At 46.1% G+C, this 22,239-nt stretch overlaps 1 protein-coding gene across 1 annotated transcript in view; it reads right to left on the reverse strand.

The window, feature by feature from the left end:
- SDC2 (syndecan 2) overlaps positions 1–20,131 on the reverse strand; it is a 60,737-nt gene extending 40,606 nt beyond the window's left edge. The window contains exon 1 of the mRNA XM_055704361.1: positions 19,575–20,131. Coding sequence (XP_055560336.1) covers positions 19,575–20,117 — 543 coding nt within the window. The 5' untranslated portion in view covers positions 20,118–20,131. The remainder of the gene's footprint in view (positions 1–19,574) is intronic.
- Between the last annotated feature and the right edge of the window lie 2,108 nt (positions 20,132–22,239).

Consider the following 22,239-nt stretch of genomic DNA (forward strand, 5'->3'; position numbering starts at 1 on the left):
ATAGACTTCAAAGCATTCCCTCTCTTTGCTGAGAAGCCACCTAAACTTCTACCTTTCTCTGACGTACTATATTTATTTTCATTGCTTCATGTTTATTCCTCTAAAAATCAAAGTAGTAGAGAAATAGATGTGTATGTATCTATTACCAAAACAAGTAACAGGTCAGCTGTCTCTGTCATGCTTTCACTCCGTAAGAAAACCAACACCTTTCTGTATTCCTCTTTCTACCTGAGAGTATTCCATTCTTCAGTGTCTCCAAAGCTACAGTTTTGTTCTTTTTTTTTTTTGGTATGCTGGAGTAAGATCTCTAATTACTACAACACAAACTTCACTCAAGTTGGTGGCATTTGCTCAGGTACAACCAAGAGTAAAAAAGCAAGAGTATCCCAAATTTCTTAATGGAAATTAAGAAATGCTCTAGAAAGTTTTGCCCAGAAGCAGATGAAGAAAAGGACACTATTAACATGAGCTACTTTATGCTGTGCTTCTCAAATATTCAACAGTGAACACTATCTTGAGCCCAACTCTGGTTTTGGTGGCAGTAATTAGTAACACTGATGTGGTAAAGGGAAAGAAACAAATACTGGTTTGTGGGAGAGAGGGAAAGAAGAAAAACACATCACACAGCAGTTATACAAATTCAGAACACACTCATGTTCTGTAAAGTCTGAAGCAATGTATTTCCATCCAAAGGATCCCAGCAAAGTTGAGGTCTGTTCATTTCTACAGCTCTACAACATCAGGTTAAGTTTCCCCATAACTTCAGCAGAATTCGTTTCTGCAAGGTCCGTTTTTACTTCACCAAAAGCAGAGGGGTCCCTGCACACCCCAGCAAGGCTGCCAAGCTGCCCGTGTTATCCTTCGGGCACCTTTCCCACCAGGCGCAGAACGTTAGAGGCTGAGCCAGGAACGGGCACACGAGTGCAGGCACTGCAGCCCCAGTGCCACTATTCACTCACGGCATGCTCAAAGGAGCCATCACCATTTACTGTATTGTATGAATGCCTGTTAGCTATAGGACGAATTATGCATTGGGGATAGCACCGGTTTCTATTTTCACGGTGCTGAGATGGCCATGTGCAGCTGGAGGCCTGAACTCTATTTTCTTCAGAGCAAAAGACTTAAAATAAGTTTGCTGCCTGAGGCTGGGAAAGCAGCTCATGCTATAAAACAAGAACCTTTTCACTTTGTTACTGCAGTTTCTAATTTAATGTATGTGGGGTAATGGGTAGCCAATTTTAAGCCGGTGGTTTTGTTTAAATATTAACTCTGGTGGTACCTAAGGCTTCATTCAAAGGGTAAGTTCAGCTGCATAATAACAGTTTACAAAACAAGTGTAATGCAGCAGAGAACTGTGTTGTAATTACACCCTTGAAAGTTACTTTTAATCCTCAAAGTTTCATATGCTGCAGTCTCTTTAAAAAAAAAAAAATAAAACCTCACACAGAACACACCAACTGAAAAGAAAGTTAATACAGTATCTAGTGCTCCTTATACAAAATTGCTAAGAAGTGTTGACTTCTTTAAATGGTAAAAGCATATAACTAAATCCGGCTGCATAATCCAAGCAGATCATGCTGATGCGTGGAAATCCCTGAACTGCTAGGCAATAGAAACTTTACATTTGAAAAAGTAAAGTCCCTAACTTGTTTTGATTCCCCAAGGCAATTCTGCAGCAAACCACTGCTTAATGCATCAGCAAAATACCACTTACCAATCATTTCTTTTTAAAAGACCCAGCAGCGTATCCCAAGATGTTGTTTGAGGCTAGACTGCTAGGTTGTCGCTGACTATGGTAAAATCCGTTTGACTTTGGGGTGGATTTTGTCTTTTGGCATGTTTGTACCTAGTCTGTTGTCCCTTGACAAATTGACCAATACAATTCTGGCCAGTTCTTTTTAGCTCCCCCTTGTCCTGCCTTTTTTCCCTCCTCGTAAATACATGGTGCTTTCATATATAAATCAAGTTTTGTCTGTGCTATCAAACCGCCATAATACATATAGATGAATTACTGTTTCCCTGTCCTGTAGAAAATCCTGCCCCCTCCACCCCGAACTCTACATGCATTCACATGGCCACCATTGTGCTAGAAAATGGCATCTGTAGTACACCCACACTTGTCATCCCCCAACACGAAAGCAGAACCAGCAATCCTAAATACCCTAATGCTTTATTTTAGTACTGCCTTCCTAGTTGCCTCTCCACGAAGAATGCCTAGTCCTAAAAGAACACCTGTCAATTCTGGATGCTTAAGCCTCACAAATGAGTATATTGATGTTTAAAAGCAGATTTTAAAAAGAAAAATGTGTTCAGAAACTCAGCTGTGTGACATGCATAACATCCACCTCAATTCCCAAGGAGAAATTACAGCATCGCTTGAGTAGATGATCCATTTCAATCCTCCCAGCAAAACAAATGAATTCACATCTCTAAGAGGATTTGTCCTGGCGAACTGGCCCCTTCCTGAGTGCTGCGAAGGGCAAGATACCCACACCTCCATCCAGACTCGTTGACAAGCACTGAAAAGGGACATTCCAACCATGGGCAAAAAGCAGCAGGTGGGAAAGATGTCGCTTAATGTAGAACCGTGCAGAGAGGGCAGGAGCAAGATGCCTTCCTAGCTGAAGCTGCCTCCTGGAGAACCTCATTCATCAGGCATGAATGACTGATACTTAGCAGCTAATAAATATTTATTAGGTAAAAGCTAAACAAGTTTTAATGGCTCATATAAATTATTAGCTAATTTTCACCATATAAGAATGTTATAACCAAATGCTCTGTGATGCATAACCTTTAACTTGGTTAATTCATATGCGGAAAGCCCTGAATCACATAGATTGCCAAAGACAAAACTGATAAAATACAGGTGCTTCTCATCTGAGCAAAACAAAGTGGTAACTGGTTTGCTGGTGTTGCAGCAGGAGCTAGAAATTTCTTATGTTATGCTGAAGCATTGACCTAACAGCCATAATCAGTTCGTGTATTTTCACATCAGTTCAGATGGGAAATACTATAAAGGGGTATGTGGGGGTTTTTCCACCCGAATAGTCAGCTCCACCCTGCCATTCTGTCCCACTTCTAGTGAAAGTGGTCCTCTGCTTTCACAAGAGCTACTTCCACTTCCCAGGATCATCCTTCTGGAGTCATACAAATAAATCCACCATTACCTTTGCCCTCATCTCTCACAGTGTTACTTGCAACACTATCATGCTGACAAAGTACCTATTTGGAGGAGGTGAGCGGCTCAGGGGTGAGACGAGGCAACTCCTTCACCTCCTGGCACATCCGCTGGGAGTGACAGTGCCGGGTACCTGCTCTCTCCCTCCATCAGTGCTTCACTCGGCTCTTGGGCAGAGTACAGCGAGGAACTGACTGTAGTCACATCCTCCATATCACGAAAGAGAACCAAAACCCACAAAAACAAAAGTAGAAGGAATCAAAAGTTAAAGCAAGTGGGTTCTCTTGAGAGTTTTTGTTCCTTTTCAGGGAAAGCTGCCTCTCGCATCCGTTGCTGCAGCCACTTCCAAAGCATGCATAATTTTCTGGCACTGTGTTAGTAGGTTTGAGCAGTCACAGGATGATTTTCAGCATGTAAAGTCACATTCTCGCTCTTCTCCTTCCCTGTGTCTCTCCATCTGACTTTATCAATGCTTTCTGTACCCACAAGAGATCAGCAGCCACAGCACAGGATTATTCCATCCCCTCTACCAAATTTTCAGCGGAAGAAAGTTTGACATTTTTCATTAGTTGAGGGCAGATCCCTCCACAATGGAAATACAAACACCCAAATAAGCTCTGTTAGCAACAGTTTCAGCTGAAAGGTAAAAAAATTAACAGAAGTTGGTTCTCAGCTACCTTTTCCTCCACAGAAAGTCCTGAGGCGCCACTACTGGTATTCCTGGCTACTTCATCCCTAACTTGTGCTAATTATAATAGAAATCCAATGTATTTACTGTGCAGCAATTCAGACCACTGTCATAGAATTAAAAAACAATTTCAAATTCATGAAATACGAAAAAAACCCACCCAAATCCAAACTTGGATTTGACAAGTGTGGTGTTTCCAAGGCTGTCTGGAATTACAAACACAGTAAGGAAGGTATGATGGGACAGATCCATATATGTTTTCAAAATTAGGCTCCTTACCAAAATACATATTTACTTATTTGACCATGACGCTACCAAAAGAGACACACTGTTCTTTCGGAAAATGTAATCCATTTCACAACTTTCCCAAAAAAACACTTTCTTAGTGTTCACTTTTTGTGTATTTTCACTTTTGTGAACACCTTAGCATACAAACACAAGCATCAAAATACAAGAAAACAAACTAAGAGTCACAAACTGCCAGAGTTTCTTAATCATGGGCTGCTTCTCCCAGCATTAGAAAAAATAAATTCTGCCCTGCTTGGCATGCCAGCATATTATTTTAAATAAGTAGGAGGGCTGAAAGAAAGTCTCCCTTCATCTCCCAAACCCCAAGAGAAAATGAAGGAGTTATTTCCAGAGCATGTACTCAATGACCATCCAGTGAAGCCTATTCATTTTGGTCAGGCTTCACAAGTCCTGCACCACACCTAATGAACACACTGCCTTCTTCTGATGCCTGTTACACTGCCGGCAGTAGAGGATTAAAAATAATTACAGGAAAAGAAAACAAAACAGCCCTAAAAGATTCTTATTAGAACAACTCTCCCTTTAATTTCCTTGGTGTTTGTTCCTTCTCCCTTGGAAGAAGCTGTCACCTATGCAAGAGGTCAGCTTTACAATTTCAGCCTCTATTTGCATTGTAAGGAAAAAAGAAACTCAAGAATTTTGCAAACGCAGGAGAGCGGGATCTCTGCTGCATGAGCAGGGACCTGGCACACCGCAGCCACTCTCCTGCAAGGGTTCAGATCAACTAGTTCCACTGGGAAAGCCTGGATGCAACCACGGCTGTCGTGACCTACATAGCTTAGTCTTCTGCTCATGGAAGATTTGTTATTGGGGCATCTAGAGCTCCAGACCTTCTAAGAGTAAAAATCATGAGGTACAAAAGCTGCTTGTCAGATCTTCATGCTTCCTCACTACCGACCAGCTTCTCTGCTTCAAAATGCACGTCTTTCTACATGGTCCCCACACAGCACAGGCTTCACCCAAGTTAGGTGCAACTGAGAAAAGATAAAAGGATAAACTCAGTGCTTTGAAATAACCAAGCAGCTGCAAGCCAGAAAATAGAGTTCATGCTCTACCAATATGTTAAGTCTCACCCGGTTTCTTTGCCCTGATGGGAGTATCAGCACTGCTCAGAGTGTACTCTCAACTCTGGAAACATTTCACGTCACCGACCACAAATGAAGTGATAGACGTGCTTTTCCATAAGCTGGGAAGAAGGCTCTGTAGCTAGGGAAAGGGGAGGTTTCCAGTCACACTGGCAGCCCAGTAAAACAGGAGGGCTGCATGGAGTGAGCTCCTGGCAGCGAAGGAGCCTCCGGCACACCCTGAAGCTGAAGACCCTCCCTCCTGCTGCAGCTCCACTGGCCTCAGCCTTTTACAGACACCTCTTAAAATACACTCAGTGAAACTCCTGGTGCATTTTATCAGACCTGTGTGAGTGAAGTTTAATCCAGCTGATCTTCTCAGTGTCCTTTCACTTCTTGTTCTTGCCTTTCCTAACCAGAAAGGGGATGTGGCAGTCAGCACGTAACAGCTACACTTTCCATACAGTAAGGCTCAGCAATTGGAAGTTCACTCTTGCCTTTCCCCACCACAATTTTTAAGTCTCTCAACCTTGCCGTCTTCACAGACTCAGGTTTCCCAGTTTAACCTCCCTTTTCCTGATGCTGCCTGTTGCAGCAGACCCTTCCACAGAGGACTGGGAATAGGTCCCCCTGCCTCGAAGGAAACCACAGCTTACAGCCCGCTGACTGCTCTAGGAGCAAAGCCTCTGGCAATCCAAAAACTAAGCACAAGAGTAGTTTTCATTGAAGGGGAGCCTATTAAGAAAAGGCTTTGTACCAGAGTCTGATTCCTAAAACTTTAGTTACAGTCCCACAATAAAGCCCAAGACTAGTAATTTCTCACGGTCTTCATTTATCTTATTCTTTCACGTAAACCTCTTCCCCACACATGCTCACCCTTCATCACTGGAAACAAACCGCACCCAAAAACCCAGCAAGGTATTTTTGTGGGGCGTTTTCTGTGTTTAAGACACCCACAGGAATTTTTGTTTAAAATAATATAAATCATCTGGCATTATTCGAGGGGCAGTATAAATGGAGCTCAGAGAGGACTCTTGTAGCTTGCTCCTCAAACACGCCTTCTCCCCAGCAGCACATCAAGGCTATTTCAAGTAGCACCTCCCATTTTTCACTCCCAAGTATCTCAAAGTGTGTCAGCTTAAGTAGCCAAAGAAAGAAATGGTTACTTAAGGGCAAGTGTAAATAGCTTGGAAGGAGTGGGAGGGAGACAGGGTGGTGTTAACAGGTTGCTTACCATGCAGTGTATGGAGAAGCAAGCATCCAGACAGCAGCTGCTGAGCCACAGATAATCCCCCCGGGCACGCTGGAGCCCACCCTTCCTCTTCCCCCTGTGCCACGCTCAGCACCTACAGTGGGTGCACAAGCACCCTGCGGAGAAACCGCTTCCCTCCCCGCAGCGCCTGCCTCCAAAACCTTCATTAGTGCACACACATGCCTGCACTCCTGGGGTAGGTAGCAACACTCAACATTTTCCCCTCCGGTATCCATGGAAAGAGTTTAACACTCCAATATTTCATTAGCCAACAGTGCTAAGTGTTCCACCAACTTGTGGAAACAGTAAAAGCACGGTGGTTAATGTATTTGGTGAGGCTCTGTGGAAGGGTTTGGGATATTTTGTTTCAGTATAGCATAAGGAAAGCAGCTGTCACCTTGATCACAGTGCCCTCGGTAAACTGATACTTCTCCAACTTGTCCCAACTTCCACCGGCTCCCCCTCCATCTGAGCCAGCAGTTACTGATCACTTAAACAGGCAAATGGTGATTTGCACAAAAATAAGTTTTGAAGTGATGCTGTGGGTCAGAAGAGGAGCACCAGCTTTAGCAGCACCTTGCACTCACCATACCCATCCTTCCCCAGTCTGAGAAAAGACTACAAAGCCTTTCAAGAAAACCTGAAGAGCAGAGAGAAATGCCAAGCTGCAAAGTTTGGCTCCACACACTCACTTTCCAAAAAGCAAAGGGGATGAGGGATGCAGTGCTCGAATCATCCACATCTGCTTAAACACTTGGTTCATGTGCTCCAACGCTGTCAGGCACAGCTGACGAGTCAAAGATAGAGCTAGTATACAGTGGCTCTTCCCCACCCCAGACCAGTCACCTCCAGGTTTTCCCTTGAATTATGGTCTGGCCAAGAGGTGTCAGCAGTCCAGCATCCCCTCCCCACCAACAGCTCTGCCAGTACTTTGGTCACTCCCAGCCACCTCCTCCCCACTCCCTCTCTTTCACTGCCACAGGATGAGTGAGCGTAAGGATTCCTGAGGGTGGGCAAAGGACCAGAGCAAGCCCAGTTTTTTGTCTACCCTTTCTTCTGCTCTTGGATCTTGTACTTGCAACATGAGACTGAAGAGCAGTGCCAATCCTAACAGTCACCTGGCTTGCCTGACAGCACAAAAGCAGTGGAGCAGGGAGGGAGATCAGTCTAATGAGGATGGAAGTACAAGAGACAGCAGAGAAAAAGAGCAAGTAAAGAACTTAAGATACAAATTACAATTAGGTGCACTATAGTTACCATGTACTGTGCAGTATTGCTCAGAAACACCATCAGCACAAGTCAAAAAAACCACACTGAACAAAAAGTGACATTTCTAGTAGGAAAATGGTAGTCTCACACCACCACTGCGGTGATAATGGCATGAGAGAATGTATGAGTAACAGGTTAGACAGAATTTAAAACCCCTCTGTTCAGGTTACTTCATTAGTTTCTATCTTCTGATAAAAACAGCCTATACCTACATAGCCAATAACACGGAGCAATATCCATCCCTGCAGTATGCTCTATCATACCACGATTGAAAAATAGTCTTTTTTTTCCCTCCCTTTTCTTTTGAGGATAAAAGCCCATTAAGACATAATGTCATTACATCTGCTTTGATTTATCCAAAGGAAAGCCAAAGCACCTACGCTATATGCTTTGACCAATAAATTTACATAGCTCCATGGACAATGTGTTATAATTTAATGATTTATTTCCCTGGAAAAGAAAACAAACTTTTATTTATAAGCTGCTTCATATTTTAGAGATGTTCACTGAAATAGAAGTCCAGCGTAACACAGTCTTAACTCATACACACAGAGCCAGCACTGCACTTCAGGCTTTGCAGTTAGTCACAAAAGGACCCAGCAAATTAAAAAAAAAAAAAAAAGTCTTAAGGAAAGCTAATTGACAACTGCAAAGCACAGGAGAAGGGCCTGCCTCTGCTTAATTGAAGGTCTTTTCTGTTAAGCTGCATGCTATATTTACCACCTGGCTTGTAATGGCTGTTTTTATTCAAATGTTCTGTGGTAAAATACATGCACGTGTAAGGGATGAAGACTTTATCATCGAAACCTTCTGCAAGAAATTAGGGGAATGAGGAAGGCTCGCACACTTCCGCAGCAAAATTAGGTCAGAATGCCTTTGAACAGCTCCATCTGAAGGCTGTGCCAGACTTCAGATCAAATACTTTTTAGTGCATTAGACCCAACAGCTTAAGAGATGAACTTCTATGCTGCTGATAATTATTACTGGTACTGTGCATGGCTGCTTTCCTCTCCACCTGTGGATAATTATAAATAGCCTACATTTTCCAGTCCCTGACATATGCCACTCGGTTAATAGCACTTCCAAAACCCATCCTTTATAACCATGGGTCACACATTTCAAATATGACGACCGCGTAACTCTACACAGATTGGGAAATTATTACTTGCCCCATGCATACTCTTAACTAAGCACTCCCTGAATATACATGTATAACTAAATGATATTACCATCACAGTAATTAATGATGTGAGGCTGTAAAGTGCCAAGTCGGTGATTCATATACAAACTAGTCTCTGCACTCTGGTGCCTATGCACAGCCCTGAACCGTGCGGCCAGGGAGCATCACTGCCACCAGCCGTCACCTCCTGCCCTGCCCAAGCACAGTCAGCCCCAGGGCTGATGCTCTCCTGCATGCCAACCCCCCCTTCCTAAGGGGCTCCAGGGCTATCCCGAAATAAAGCATACTCCAGTAGCCAAGCTGGGGGAGTAAAGGCCACAGAACTGTCCCCAGATACATAAAGCAGTTAATCATACATCTCCTCCCCACTCAGCTTTACTGCTTACACCCCGAGGAATGGGCAACAGAGCCTACCAGCCCCCACATCCAGTCATGTTTGTGTAAAATTTCATTAATAAATTATTCTGTAAGTAAACTATAAAAAAGCCTAAACCCCTGAAACTACTTCCAGGGAGTAAGAGGGGGTTATACAGCCAAAACAGTAACTCTAGAGTCAAATATACCTTTTGTGGAGCTTAACAGCATAACAAGACTAGCAGTAAGAAAATCGAGGCATTCAGAATTGTAATTCTTTAAAAACTCAGACTTTTCCCTTGGTTTTTTTTAGCTCTTAAAATTCACAGCTGAGTTCACTCTAGCAAGCTTGGCTCTTGGGAGGGTTGTTAAGATACACAGAAACACCCACCTCCAGTTTCCTACTGCTCCTTGTTTTGCTCTCCCGTTAGGTGACACTGCTAATTGTACAGCTGCTACAGCTAGCTGCCAGAGACTGCTCTAAGGAGGTTTTCCAATTAGGTTAGCTGAATTAAATAACAAGGGAGAGAAAGAGATTAGCTTTTTCTGTGCATCTCTAGGAAGCCACAGAGAAATTGCCCAAAATACTCTTGCTAATCCTCCCTTAGGACCCCTTCATCTCTGATCACAAATACAGAAATGCCATGTGAGCTACTCTACTTTGTGGGAACCATGCCAACTCTGATTGTCTGTACAGCCACAATTTTCGTGACAAGGAATCCTACCTACTTTGTTTGAGACTGACAGCATCTGCCAGAAGAAGTTTTCTCCTCAGTCTTCCTCAGGTCAAATACCTTTACACATTTAAGCCAGTGGAGGTAAGATCCTCAGGTGTTAGGTGAAACATCAAGAAGTAACAAGGTGAAGAAGTATCACAAAGACCGCTATCTGTATATTATAAAGCACCAACTTTTTTTCACAGACATTTTTTTGTCATAACCCAAAGCTGCCTAATTCTTCCCATGCAGATAGAGAAGGTCAGAAAAACAAAAAGTAGAATGATTGGTACCTGACCTCAGGAGCATTACTACATATTCACAAACCCAGAAGACTTTTTCAACCCACAAACAAGATTCAGGGTTCTCAAAAAAAGTATCAGAAAACCTTCATCACTACTAAGTTTATCTGGCTTTTATATATGACAATTTATGCCACCAGGCAGAAGACCAATTAGAGGTGTCCACCAGAAGAGACCTACATCAAGATGCCAAGTCACCAGCTCTTGGTTAATTGGGAGAGATATGGTCAAGAAAGCAGCATTAGTGAAAGCACAAAATCCCAGACCAGCTGAGGGCAAAGTAAGTTTTTCAGGTTGTGAATCACAGTAAGAACAAGAACAAAAGGAAAGACAGGTCATTTTCCCTTTCCAATGCCCTATAGTTACAAAACAGACAAGAATAGCATTTTCAGCATAGCAATATTATTGAGTACTATCTCAAACCATTTTAGACCTAATACTCTTCCATCATCAGGAGCTGGTAAGCTCCTTCCATCCAGTGAGTCCCATCACGGTGGCACAGGCACACCTCTGCCTCTCCAACCCAGCAGAAAGGCTATTTATTACTGAGCCTGAGCCGGCTCAAAGGCAAAGAGATGCCCCCCTTGCAGAACATAGCCCTGCTCTTCAACACAGCATTGCTCCTTGAGCTAAACACCACCGGAGAGAAAAGCATTTCCAGTAAGAACCATGATGGGAGACCACCAGCCATACTCAAAGTTGAGTATGTTAAATGTCCTTTCTTCTCCAGCACCTGTGCGCTTTAAGGAGGAAAGTCAGTTTTTAACAGGTGGCCATGGTACCCACTTTCCGCACCCTCAAACCCTGCACAGTCAGGCCTTTAAGTGGCATTGAAGCATCCAAACATTATTCAATAGGCTGGAGATCAAGCTCTGAAATGCTATCAGTGGATCTTTTTTTATGTCAGTTTTCAGAGTTGGTGCTTTTTCAACACTCTTGTGTCACCCCTCCCTTCCGCACACCAATACTCTGCGGGAAGGACCACCAGTCCTACCAGAAGAGCAGAAAGCATCTCGTGGCTTGCCACAGGGCTTCCTCATCCACCTCCTGCTCACTGCCAAACCCTTTGGAAACTTCTAGAGACCTCTGCCACATTTTCACAGAGCAGACAGACGTGTCCACCAAAGCGTTTTGGTCAAAAGGGAGGAAAAGGCAAATTCAAGTGGCCCAAGCTGCAACACGGACAGACAATTTCAGCTGAGCTGGGAATCCATTCAGGTCACAACAGCTCTGGTGTGACCTCCCAGCCTGGCCAGGTCAGGTACAGACCTGTGCCAACCACTATTCCCAGTTTTTCTCTTTAGAACAAATTTTTTCCAACTCATTCACATTTTGCAGTGACCCCTTACCAGGGCTTTGAGGGCAGAGGGAAGGCTGTGCTGGAGAATCAAACCAAAAGCACCTTTGGGAGCTATGGAGGATCAAATCATACTTCTGGGGGAAAACTGTTATGAAATTGTTGTATTAAATCACAAGTGAAGAAGCAAGAAGAAAACCATTTGTAAAGACCACCTCCTGTTTAAAGCTTATTTTTCCTGGTAAGTAAGGTCAGAGAAGCTGCTCCTTCTACACTAATTCGGGCCAAGAGAATTGTTAAGACAATTTTGAGAGCAATTTTGATCTGTTTATTTAACTGGGAGACCTTCTCAAGTTCTGCTGGCCTTTCCTCTCCTGACACTTGAAAGACAGACTGCCTTTTGTAAAAGGCAAAAAAAAATCTTTACTTTTTGTAAAAGATACACACACAAAAGTATATAAAATAAAAATATATGTAACAGAGACATCTGTGTAGAATAAAGATCTATATAAAATACACACACAAAAAAAAACTTTCAAGGGCCTTCCAAGCTAGAAATGCAGCAGCTGCAGAGAGCACAGGCTCTGTGGAAGCCACTCTCTATGAACAGATAATTTCAAATATACCCCAAGAAGTTTCATTTCATGACATTTTAGATGTTACATTCAAAAATATCAGCCTTCACAGATGAGAAATAATCAAAGAGCACATGACTGGAAAACCATAAGCAACTCCATCAAAGACAAGAATTTAGAAGACATACACGGCTCTTCAGTAACTTTTCCTATCTACCTCCAGGACTAGTCATCCTTCTTGTCTACCATGGGGAGAGAGGCCTGTGAGTTCCACAGACTACAGATGCTTAAGTCACTAGTGATCCTAAAGTATTAATCTTCCAACGTAGTATGCTGCCACATCAGTTCTTGAGAACCTTTCACAATGAGACTTACACAAGCCAGTCACAAATACAACCAAATTTCGCATACCCTGTTCACAGACGCTCCTTCTCTTTGCTGCACAAACACTTCCATTCACTGTGCTCGAACTGCCACTAGTGGCAAGTACCAAGTGTCCCTGAGCTCCTGACTGGGAGGAGACACAAGCCAGTCCACGGCCAGGACAGGACCTGCATGTTCTGCAATCCCTCTTCCACAGAAAACTCAGAATCTTGCTTCGCAGCAACATTATTTTATGCACATCCTTGCTGAGATTATACACTATTATTATTTATAGAGCTAAGCCATACCTATTTTTATTTATGCAATGACACAAATTTACATTCAACAGAAGCTCGATTTTCAGATGTCCCAACGATGGTGCATTTCCATTACTTTGAACTAGCTTCACCTTTCCGCTTTGCTTCCCTTGCAGGTTTTCATTTTAAATAATAAGAACACCATCAACGTCACACCCCCACACCTGCATATTTGAACGTGGAACTGCACAACACTTGAAAGGGATTCAAAAGGAATGTGGAGGGTTTCAACTGGTAGTCAGTTTAAGTGACACACTGATTCTGGAATCTCCATATCCTGAGCAAGCATGGATAAAGAACCCAGCAAAGGAAGAATCTGTCTCCTGGACATCTCTCCTCTTCACAGCCTGCAAGATACAACATGTATTCAAACCTGGCATTAGCCTTCCCCTGCAGACCCCAGTCCAAAAAGCAAACAAGACTCGGCTCTTAAAAGCCAAAACAGACCAAGTGCATGGGGCTTTGGCTGGCCACAGCTGTGCCCTCCAGCTGCTGTGTCCAGCCAGCTGTTCCTGCAGGTACTGCAGAGTCACTGCAGCTGGAATAAATGCAGCTCAGCCCAGAGAAAGAGGAAAGCTTGCTTCTATTTGTATAACTAATAGTGGGACAGGAGCAGACAAACCAGAGAGGATCCTGTGGAAGGTAGGAGAAATGGAAGACCTAGTGAAGTTATTCATTCATGTGGAAGCAAGTACACTACATTTTTCTTCTCTCTCAAAACTTACTGAGTCTTGATGCCACGCTGATCATGTACCCAACTGCTCCCCAAGAAGTACTTCACCTCCCAGGCTATATTCTTCAGCAGCACTGTCTCCTACAGCTCTGTGAGACCACTGCAGCCACACCGCTGAAATACATTTCAGCAACTAAGCATGGGCCACTTCACACTGATCTGAAAGGTGACAATTGACCTCCATTAGTGTGGAAGCACCTCTAGAGAAAATTATGCTTTATTATGGTTAATCAAGCAGGAACAAAACATGTCTGACAGCACAGTATTTAAATACAGACAATACATTTTGGTTGTGAACGACAATGGTGGTTTCTGAACATTTTGATTCAGTTCCTGTGTATACCGCAGGCTGTTTGACCTTCTACAAGTCCCTTTGTCTCCTTAACACTAATACAAGTACAAAGTATGTATTTATCTTTATGCGTGCAACTCAAACACAGCCAAACAGGTTTTTATTTGAACTCTCCCAAATCAATTCACCTTTGGAACAAAACAATTTAGCTTAGAAGGGAGATTTCTGTAGAAGTTTATATGTAAACTAAAAATAGTGATTTCAGATGGAGGGTCCAGCTCAAGCTTTAGTTAAGCACAGCTTATACGACACACTAATAGCCTATCTAGACAAAGCCGAGTTCCACAGATTCATCACCACCCTATTAGTCATTATTTCTCTTTAAATGAACCCCCTGCTTGAGAGATCAACAAAAATAATTTGTTCAGCACAAAAGTACTTGTTGCAAACAGTTGTTAAATGCTGTGTTTTCTCCTACTGCAATCAGTTTTCCAATACTTTTGAGGATTACATGTATTTTGTATTTCTGCCTAAATTTCCAGTATGCTTTTGAAAGCATCCCTTGGGGCTGAGCTAATCAAGAAAACAAAATGCATACAGAGAACTGTCATTATTACAGGGTCAAACACTAATGCAGTCTTTACTCGAGAGATTGCAAATTATATTTCAACATGAGCAAGAGAAATCTTGCTCCCAAATCACTGAATAGTGCCATGTAACCTATGAATAAATTACTAGTCCTGAAAAGATTACAGACAGCAGTTTATTATCATCTTGTAAGCATGCACCAAAGATAACCAAACAACAAGTTGTTAGAGAACAGCCTGCAGTAATTCTCTCATGCTAGCTACAACACAGAGAGCAAAGCAACTTGAATGTGGACCAAACCACTTGCTCATGACTTGTGCATCCTCTCTCAACTGCGGCAGCACAGAGGGCATCTTTATGACTTACATTCAAGCAGGGTCTTACATGGGGCCTTGAATAAGCTTGCCAGTCTCAAACACAACATTTCTGTTAAAATTCATAGTCAGTCAGATTTATTCAGAAGACAAAAAGAGTACTTTTCCGTAACTAGACAAGAGCCCTTTGTTCAGCCACTAAGCCTTACTAAAGCTCGTAATTCTTTGCCATAAGGAAAATGTTTAAACTGGTCAATGGCAAAAGTCAATTTGGTGAGATAATGTAATTAATAAATGGCATCCGTATGCCTCTGCTCAACGTTTTATAAAGACAATTGGCCATCAAGAGCAGGGCAAACAGAGAGCCCTGCAAACGACTGGCTGCTCTGCAGGAAGGTCAGCTGCTGCACGGAGTAATGAGCTATTATCCGAGCTCAAGACTCCCTGCCAAAACACTATGTTCCCCACCGAGGACAGCAGGTAGCTCTCCACATCCTCCCTGGAGGCGTTAGATCATGGCTGCGTGTTTGACACGGAGGTTTTCATAACTCATACCTCTGCTAGCCAAGAAACTAGGCTTTGACCTCCATTAGTCAAAAAATTAGGCCTTGATCTGGTCATCCTGAGATTACACTTAAGATTAGCACCACAGATCCATCAAAACTTCAAACAAACCCAAGGTTTACAGCTCTTCCTCCTAAGTCCACCATCTTTATCCCATTACCTGCAGAAATTGCCTCAAACCTACCACAGAGGTGTCATCTGCCCAAGAACAACAATCCCAGTACCTGACTTCAAACCCAGAGATATTTGTTCCGACTTGTTCCTGAAGATGAGGCTCTCATCTGCTTCCTTGATAAGGATCTAGAAAAAAATGCAGAGAAAACATCTCTGCACTTCAGACCTGAATATTAAGTCAGTTCCAATGCAGACCTTGGGGCTAAGATATTAAAAAGAGAAACTGCTTCAGTGTTTGATCTCAGGTCAAGAATCATCTGTTCTTCAATTTTTAAAAGATAAGCTAACCTGGGAGGGAAACCTATTCCCAGAAAGTGGCTCCTGTGAACATCCAGCTAAGGGACAGCTTCATTGCAGCACCAGAACTGTAACTGGTGGTAAAACCCAGAGCACATCAGTCAGGCAGCTGTTGGATGGGAGCACGGAGATACTCAGCTAGAGTAAGGGAAGCAGCCATGGCAGATGCTGCTGACTGATTACAGGTGCTGCCAGGTCACAAAAAGCACTGGATGGATATTTATTAATTCTACAGTGAGAAGAAAAAGTTCATGGGAGTTGGGGAAGGGTGGAAATAAATCAAGACTAAAAAAGCCTCCTACATTTCTTTGGAACTTACTTGGCTATGCAGATTTAACATGCTTAGGAGAGACACACATGGCATATAAATCTGAAACGCCACCCATCTCTTCAGCCCTTCTTCTCTCTTCTCCTCTAATTACTATGTCCAAAGTCTAGCTGCCTTTTTCAGGAAAACAGCATTCCTCCTCCCCAACACGCTATCAATTTTCCAAATTCCAAAAGCAAAATAACCATTAGAAACAAAAGCAGTAAAATGACAGCATCATGCTTCTAAAATACTAAATACTTCTGAAAAATATACCAACTATTAACCTTGGATCATCCCTCAGTAACTACATTTAGGCCAACAAATCAGTGCTCAGACGCTTGCAGAAGAAGCTGAAAGACTACCTAGTTGACATTGATGCACCAGTGCTCTATTTTACTGAAAGCCTAAAAACCAACACCAACACCACCCCCGACATGCACTGCTGACGCAAAGCAAAGTCTTCAGACTCCAGAAACCTCACAAGGAGAGCGATGATTAACCTTCTGTTAGGAGAGCAGCGCTATAGTGCCGCGGTATGCAGCACAACCTGCTAGCCAGCAAAGTTTCCCAACATGCGCTTGGGCTTGCAGAGAGGATTAGACCATCACACAAGCTCTGGAAAACCGTTCGTCCCACTGCTGCGCACCAGGATGAAACAGGAAGGTTTATCCGCCTCTTCTGAATGGGAGCTGACAAGTACAGCTGGATACTTGGCGCTGCTCTCTGGTGCTATTAAAATCAGCAAGAGCTGACTCCCACCACCATCAGGACCGGACCCAGCCTTTTCACAGGCACATCAGGCCTTTCTGAGAGTTTGCCTTTTTTTCCCAGCAGTTTCATGTCGCTCTCATTCCTTCTCCTACAAGCAAATGAGGAAACTTTCAAGGTAGCTAAAAAGCACATTTTTTTGCCGTTAGCCAAGCCTGGGTGAATCCTCCATGTTCTTCCAGGCCTGCTGGGGTTACCAGACCCCACTCCAACCTGATGTCTCACCGCACGCTGTGCTGATGGCAGCAAACCACCCCACAAGCCCTGGCTGAGACTCACTGGCTTTGATGTGGCCAATGCCTGCCACCATGCACAGGTTGCCACAAACGGGTCGGAGTCCCCATCACCCTCTGCATCCCACCCACGTCCCTAGAGCAGGCACGGCACAGCAGAGCGCATCTGCAGCACGACAGCCCACGCCAGGGCGCATGAAGCATGCACCCAGCACGGACAAACCGCTCCCAGGTTCAGGGGCAGGTCTCATTTCCAGTCCATTTTTAACACGGCTCTGACATCTACTTGGCCTACCCCAATAAAAAGGTTTCTTGGTTACATGCAGCAAACACAGGGAACTCACTGCTTTTGGAAACAAAATGACCTGCTGCCTTCCCCCACCTTGCTCAAAAAAACCTCCTGGATAATTTATTTCATCAGAAATGAGATTTTTTTTCCCTTACAGCTTCGCCTAGATAATAAATACCAGAATCAAAAAAAGGGGAAGAAATTTAGAGCTAAACCCACTTGACAGTGCTCCGGAGAGCTAGCAGGTCTTCTTAAGCATCCATATAAAACTCCTCTTACAACTAGGACCAATTTCTGCAGAGACTACAGATTCGGCATCTATCATTTCCCAGAGACCCGTCTACAAAATCCTACCTTAAGGGACTATGTAGCTGCTGCCAGAATCAGTGAAAGAAAGGGGGGGGGGGGGGGGGGGGGGGGAGCAGAGGGTGGAGAAAAGGGAACTTTTCCCTTTACTTTTCCAATCTCTCCACAACTTTCTGGCAGCAGCAAGGGCACTGCACCAGGGCCAGGCAGGCTCCCCCCACCTCACTCCCCCTCTGCCCCCCAAACCGCGCTGCCCCAGTACGCCCTGACAACCCGCCTCATGCTGCCGCAGCATGTTCATCCCAAGGCAAAAACCCATAAAACTTAATACTTTACTAATTACTGTGGCAGTTTAATAGTTACTACACCATCAGAGAACTTTGTAATAACAGTATTTCTATAAAATTAAAGTATATTGTACCTCATTAGCCAAGGGTGTTTCTGCAGTGCAGTCATACTTAGCGGAAACAGGAGTCCGTGTTCTACACAAACCTTTTTTAATTAGTCCTTAAGAAAAGTGTTTTGCAATTGTATCCTTAGAAATCCCTAATGATGAGCCTGATTTCACCAAGGCTGTGACTGGGCTAATTTATACAATAGCTAGACAACTTCCAAAGTTAACCCAAGCTAGTGACATTATTTAGTTCAGTGGAGCGGCTCATTTTAATTGGATTAAATTGTCATGCTTTTTTTTAAAATTTCATACTGAAACCTCAATTTATTATTTCCTAATATTTGCCCCAACAATGCAACGGTGTCGTTTGCATGCCCCCTTCCCTCAATGCAATCGAGGCAACCTCAGATCTACCGATGCAAAAGAAAGACTAAAACCCTGTGGCCCGCCTTCACCGGCTCCGTGCTGCGGCGGAGCGGGAGCGCTTTGCCCAAGAGTGGCTTTTCCCGCGGTACAAATCCCGGTAACCGAGTTAATTGCATTAAGCAGAGGCCCCCGGTTAGCAAATACACTTGTGGCTCGGAAAAGTGTAAACAGCGGCATTACCCCCAGCATCCCGCAGCAAGCCCGCAGGGGCAGGGCCGGCGGGGCCAGCGGCAGGCTCGGGCTCCCCGCAGCCGGCACCGGCGGCTCCGCAGCCGGGACAGGCGGCCGGCCGGGAGGCGCGCAGCGCTGCGCCCCGCGCAAGGAGAGGCGCAGCAGCTCGGCGCACACGACGGTTTTGGGGGCTCCTGCGCCGCGCAGCCAAGGGGTGTTAGTTACCGCTTTTTTTCCTCTTTTTAGCAACCGGCCGGGGTGGGCTCATTTTGCCAGGCGACGCTCCCGCCTCACCGCCCGCGGAGCCGGGGGGAAGCGGCATTTTCCGCGGGCGGCTGCTCGGACGCGGTGCGGGGCGGCCCGGCACAAAGCCCCGCCGGACGCAGCGCCCCGAGGGCTCCGGCCCCAGCCCCGCGCCGCCGCCGCCCCTCGGCCGCCCCACGGCAACCGGGCAGCCCCCCCTCCTTCGGGGCGGCAGGGAACGAGGCACCGGGGGGGCTCCAGGGCCGGCAGGCGGCTGGGTCGTCGCGGCAAACTTCGGCTGCGGCTCGCTGGAGGGCGGCAGGGTGCTCCGCTCGGCTTCGTATGGCTTTTTGGGAGGGAGGTCTCTTTTTCTAATTTTTTTTTTTTTTGGGGGGGGGGGGGTGTCTGATGTTTGCAGAGCCCTCGGCTATCAACAGATGCTCCCGCGAACCGGCCCGCTGACCCGGCGGGCGGCGATACCGCGGCCAGGACCAGGGCTGCGCGCCCCGCGCTGGCAGACGGAGCCCAGGCGGCCGCCCCGTCCCGTCCCGTCTCGCCGCGCCCCGCGGAGCCGCCGCCGCCGCCCTCCCCTCCGCCCCGGGACTCACCGGCTGCCCGGAGGCGCAGGCCACGAAGCTGACGGTGAGCGCTAGCCACACGCCCCGCATTATTCCCGCGGAACCGGCGCGGCGGCCGCCTGGGGCCGGGCACAAAGGAGAAACCGGGGGGCGGCGGCGCTCGGCAGCGCCCGGGGGGGCGCGGGGCAGGGCCGGGGGCGCCCGCCGGCCGCCGCGCTCCTTCCGCTCCGCTCCGCGCTCCGCTCCGCCGCTGCGCGGCCGGCCCGATGCTGCGCGGCGCTGGGGCGCCCGGGCTGCAGGCTGCGCGCTGCCGGCTCCGCCGCTCTCCCTCCGCCCCGAGTGCTCGGCGGCGGCGGCGCGGCTCCCAGTTAAACCCCGCAGAAATTCCTGCAGGATTACAACACAGATTGGCAGCTCCCCCAGCCAGTGGAAGGAGGCGGCACGCCGCCGCCGCCGGCTCTCGCCCCTCGCAAATTCAAGCAACTTTCCCCCCCCGCCCCCCGTCTCCTCCTCCTTCTCCTTCTCCTCCGCCCCGGTCTCCCCTCTCTCGTCCTCCCCCCCAGTGGAAAACATGAGTAGCGCCGCGGGCCGACCGAGGGCTGGCCTCGGTGTAAGAGCGAGGACGTGGAAGGCTCCCTCTTTCCAAGGGCAGTCTGAGCGCTGCCGCTGTGTTTAGTGCTGTGCCCAACTGCGCATCGCCGCTCCGCGCCACCCTCCCCAGTTAGCCGGGCTGGCAGCCTCAACTGTCGGAAAACACAGGACGGAGGCGTTAAAAATCACGGGGAGGGGGGAGATCCCTAAATGCCGGCCCACTTCGGATCCTCACTTGGCTGTCTGCCCCGAGGTTCGATCGTTTTGGACTTTGCTCCCTTAACAAGAAGACTAGAAACTTTCAGGGCTGAGGGGGTGGCATGTAATAGCCGCGATTTGTACCTAGGTACGTGGATCCAGGAGCTGTGTCTTCAAAATAAATATTGCAGGAATTGACAGCACCACAAATGTCTGCCCCAGCAGCCAAAACAAGAAGTCTTGCAATGACTAGCCCATGGTATTTCTCAGCTGGGGAAAATGGTGGTATTGCAGAGCTTAGGAGCCTCAGCGCAATCCACTTGCCTATGCCAGCCTGTTTCCACCGCTGAACGTGTCCACATATTACATCAGTCATTGGACATGGGAAAGGAGCAATAACCAGGAAAGCAAAATATATCAGTCTTGCTTGCAAGCTACCGGTTGTGATTTAATTCAGAAGGCTGCAGGCAGCATTTTATAGCCCTAGTCAAATGGTCACAAGGACCATAATGGCCTCTTCTGTGTTAGCAAAACCTATCCCTCTTAGAGGACCCCAGCCCCAGAGGGGGCAAGAAGAGCCCGGGGAGATTCCCCAGGCAGATGTTTTTCCCGGGTAGATGCTTTTCCACGCCCTTTGCCTTGCTTGCCCTGCTCTCTGGCGAGCACTTTGGCTGACGAGTGGTGTTGAGATCCCTACTGCCTTCAGTTCCCGCTCTGGTTGCCTTCCTATCAAAACAGGAATGCCATGTAAGAAAAAAAAAATAAAGTTAACTTGGCACAAGCGATCTCTCACCCCACTCATCACTCTCCCATCTCTCCCAGGCAAACACACATCCCTGGAGATCCCTGTGCAGCGTGGGCTCAGCGGCTAGCTCTGCACTGGGAAGTGGCAGGACCCTTGTCCCCAGAGGGGTAGGTGGCTCTGTCTGGAGTGCTCTCGCTCTGCGCAGCCCAGTCCCAGGAACGTGATACCTCTCAACAGTTACCACGCTTGCTATTTCTAGATCCACCTTCCGGACATGCCATGTAATTGATTTTTAGGCTGCGTTCCCCACTGAAATCTTACCAGATTTTCAACGCTCTGCTCCTCGTGGGTGTCACACACAGATCGTTTAATATGTTCCTTATATTAAACAGATTGTTTAATATAATCCTTCTCCTTCAAAGTATGTTGCAAATACTTAGGACCCAATTTTGTGTATCCCCTTCCTTGGTAGGCAGCAGGGTTGCAATCCAACCAAGCAACAATTTCGGCACTGTTTGATGTGGGTGCATGAAGTGCAGTAAAGCAAAGGGAGGGAAACTCTGGCTGGGCCAAATCTGTAGGACCTTGCACAGGCACAGGGTCTTACAGGCACCCTGTCTGCAAGGATGGGAGAGAGAAAGAGATTGCAACTTGCCCTGAGTCAAAGTGGGAACCAGAAATAGAATTCCTTATGCTGGCAGGATCCTTAACAGCAGGAAAACAGAACGCCACATTAGATACAAGTAACATAAAAGAACAAATCTGAAGACAGAGAAGTTGGGTACAGGCAACATCTTAAGGGTTGTCAGACGCCAAGGTGCAAGTGATTTACTACAGCATGGTGGGATTTTAGCATTCAGACCTTTCAGACATATCTTTAACAAATAAACCAAGCTCACATTTTCATTCATGTTACAATACGTGATTATCAGGGATTTAGTGCTCAGTAGAACCTATCAGAGACCAAAATATCATCTGCAACCAGTGAAGTATTCCTTTGGCAAAGACAACAGCAGCTAATGGGTTCCTCATGGACCATGATTTTCCATAAGGGCAGTGCCCATCAGGAACTTGGGACTAAGACCTGCAAAACCTCCACATGTTTACACACCTCCTTAAACCTGTGCAGGGGCAATCTCTGATGCCAAGCATGAAGCTAAG

The sequence above is a fragment of the Falco cherrug genome, chromosome 3 (genome assembly GCF_023634085.1).
Source record: "Falco cherrug isolate bFalChe1 chromosome 3, bFalChe1.pri, whole genome shotgun sequence".
Classification (NCBI taxonomy): Eukaryota; Metazoa; Chordata; class Aves; order Falconiformes; family Falconidae; genus Falco; species Falco cherrug.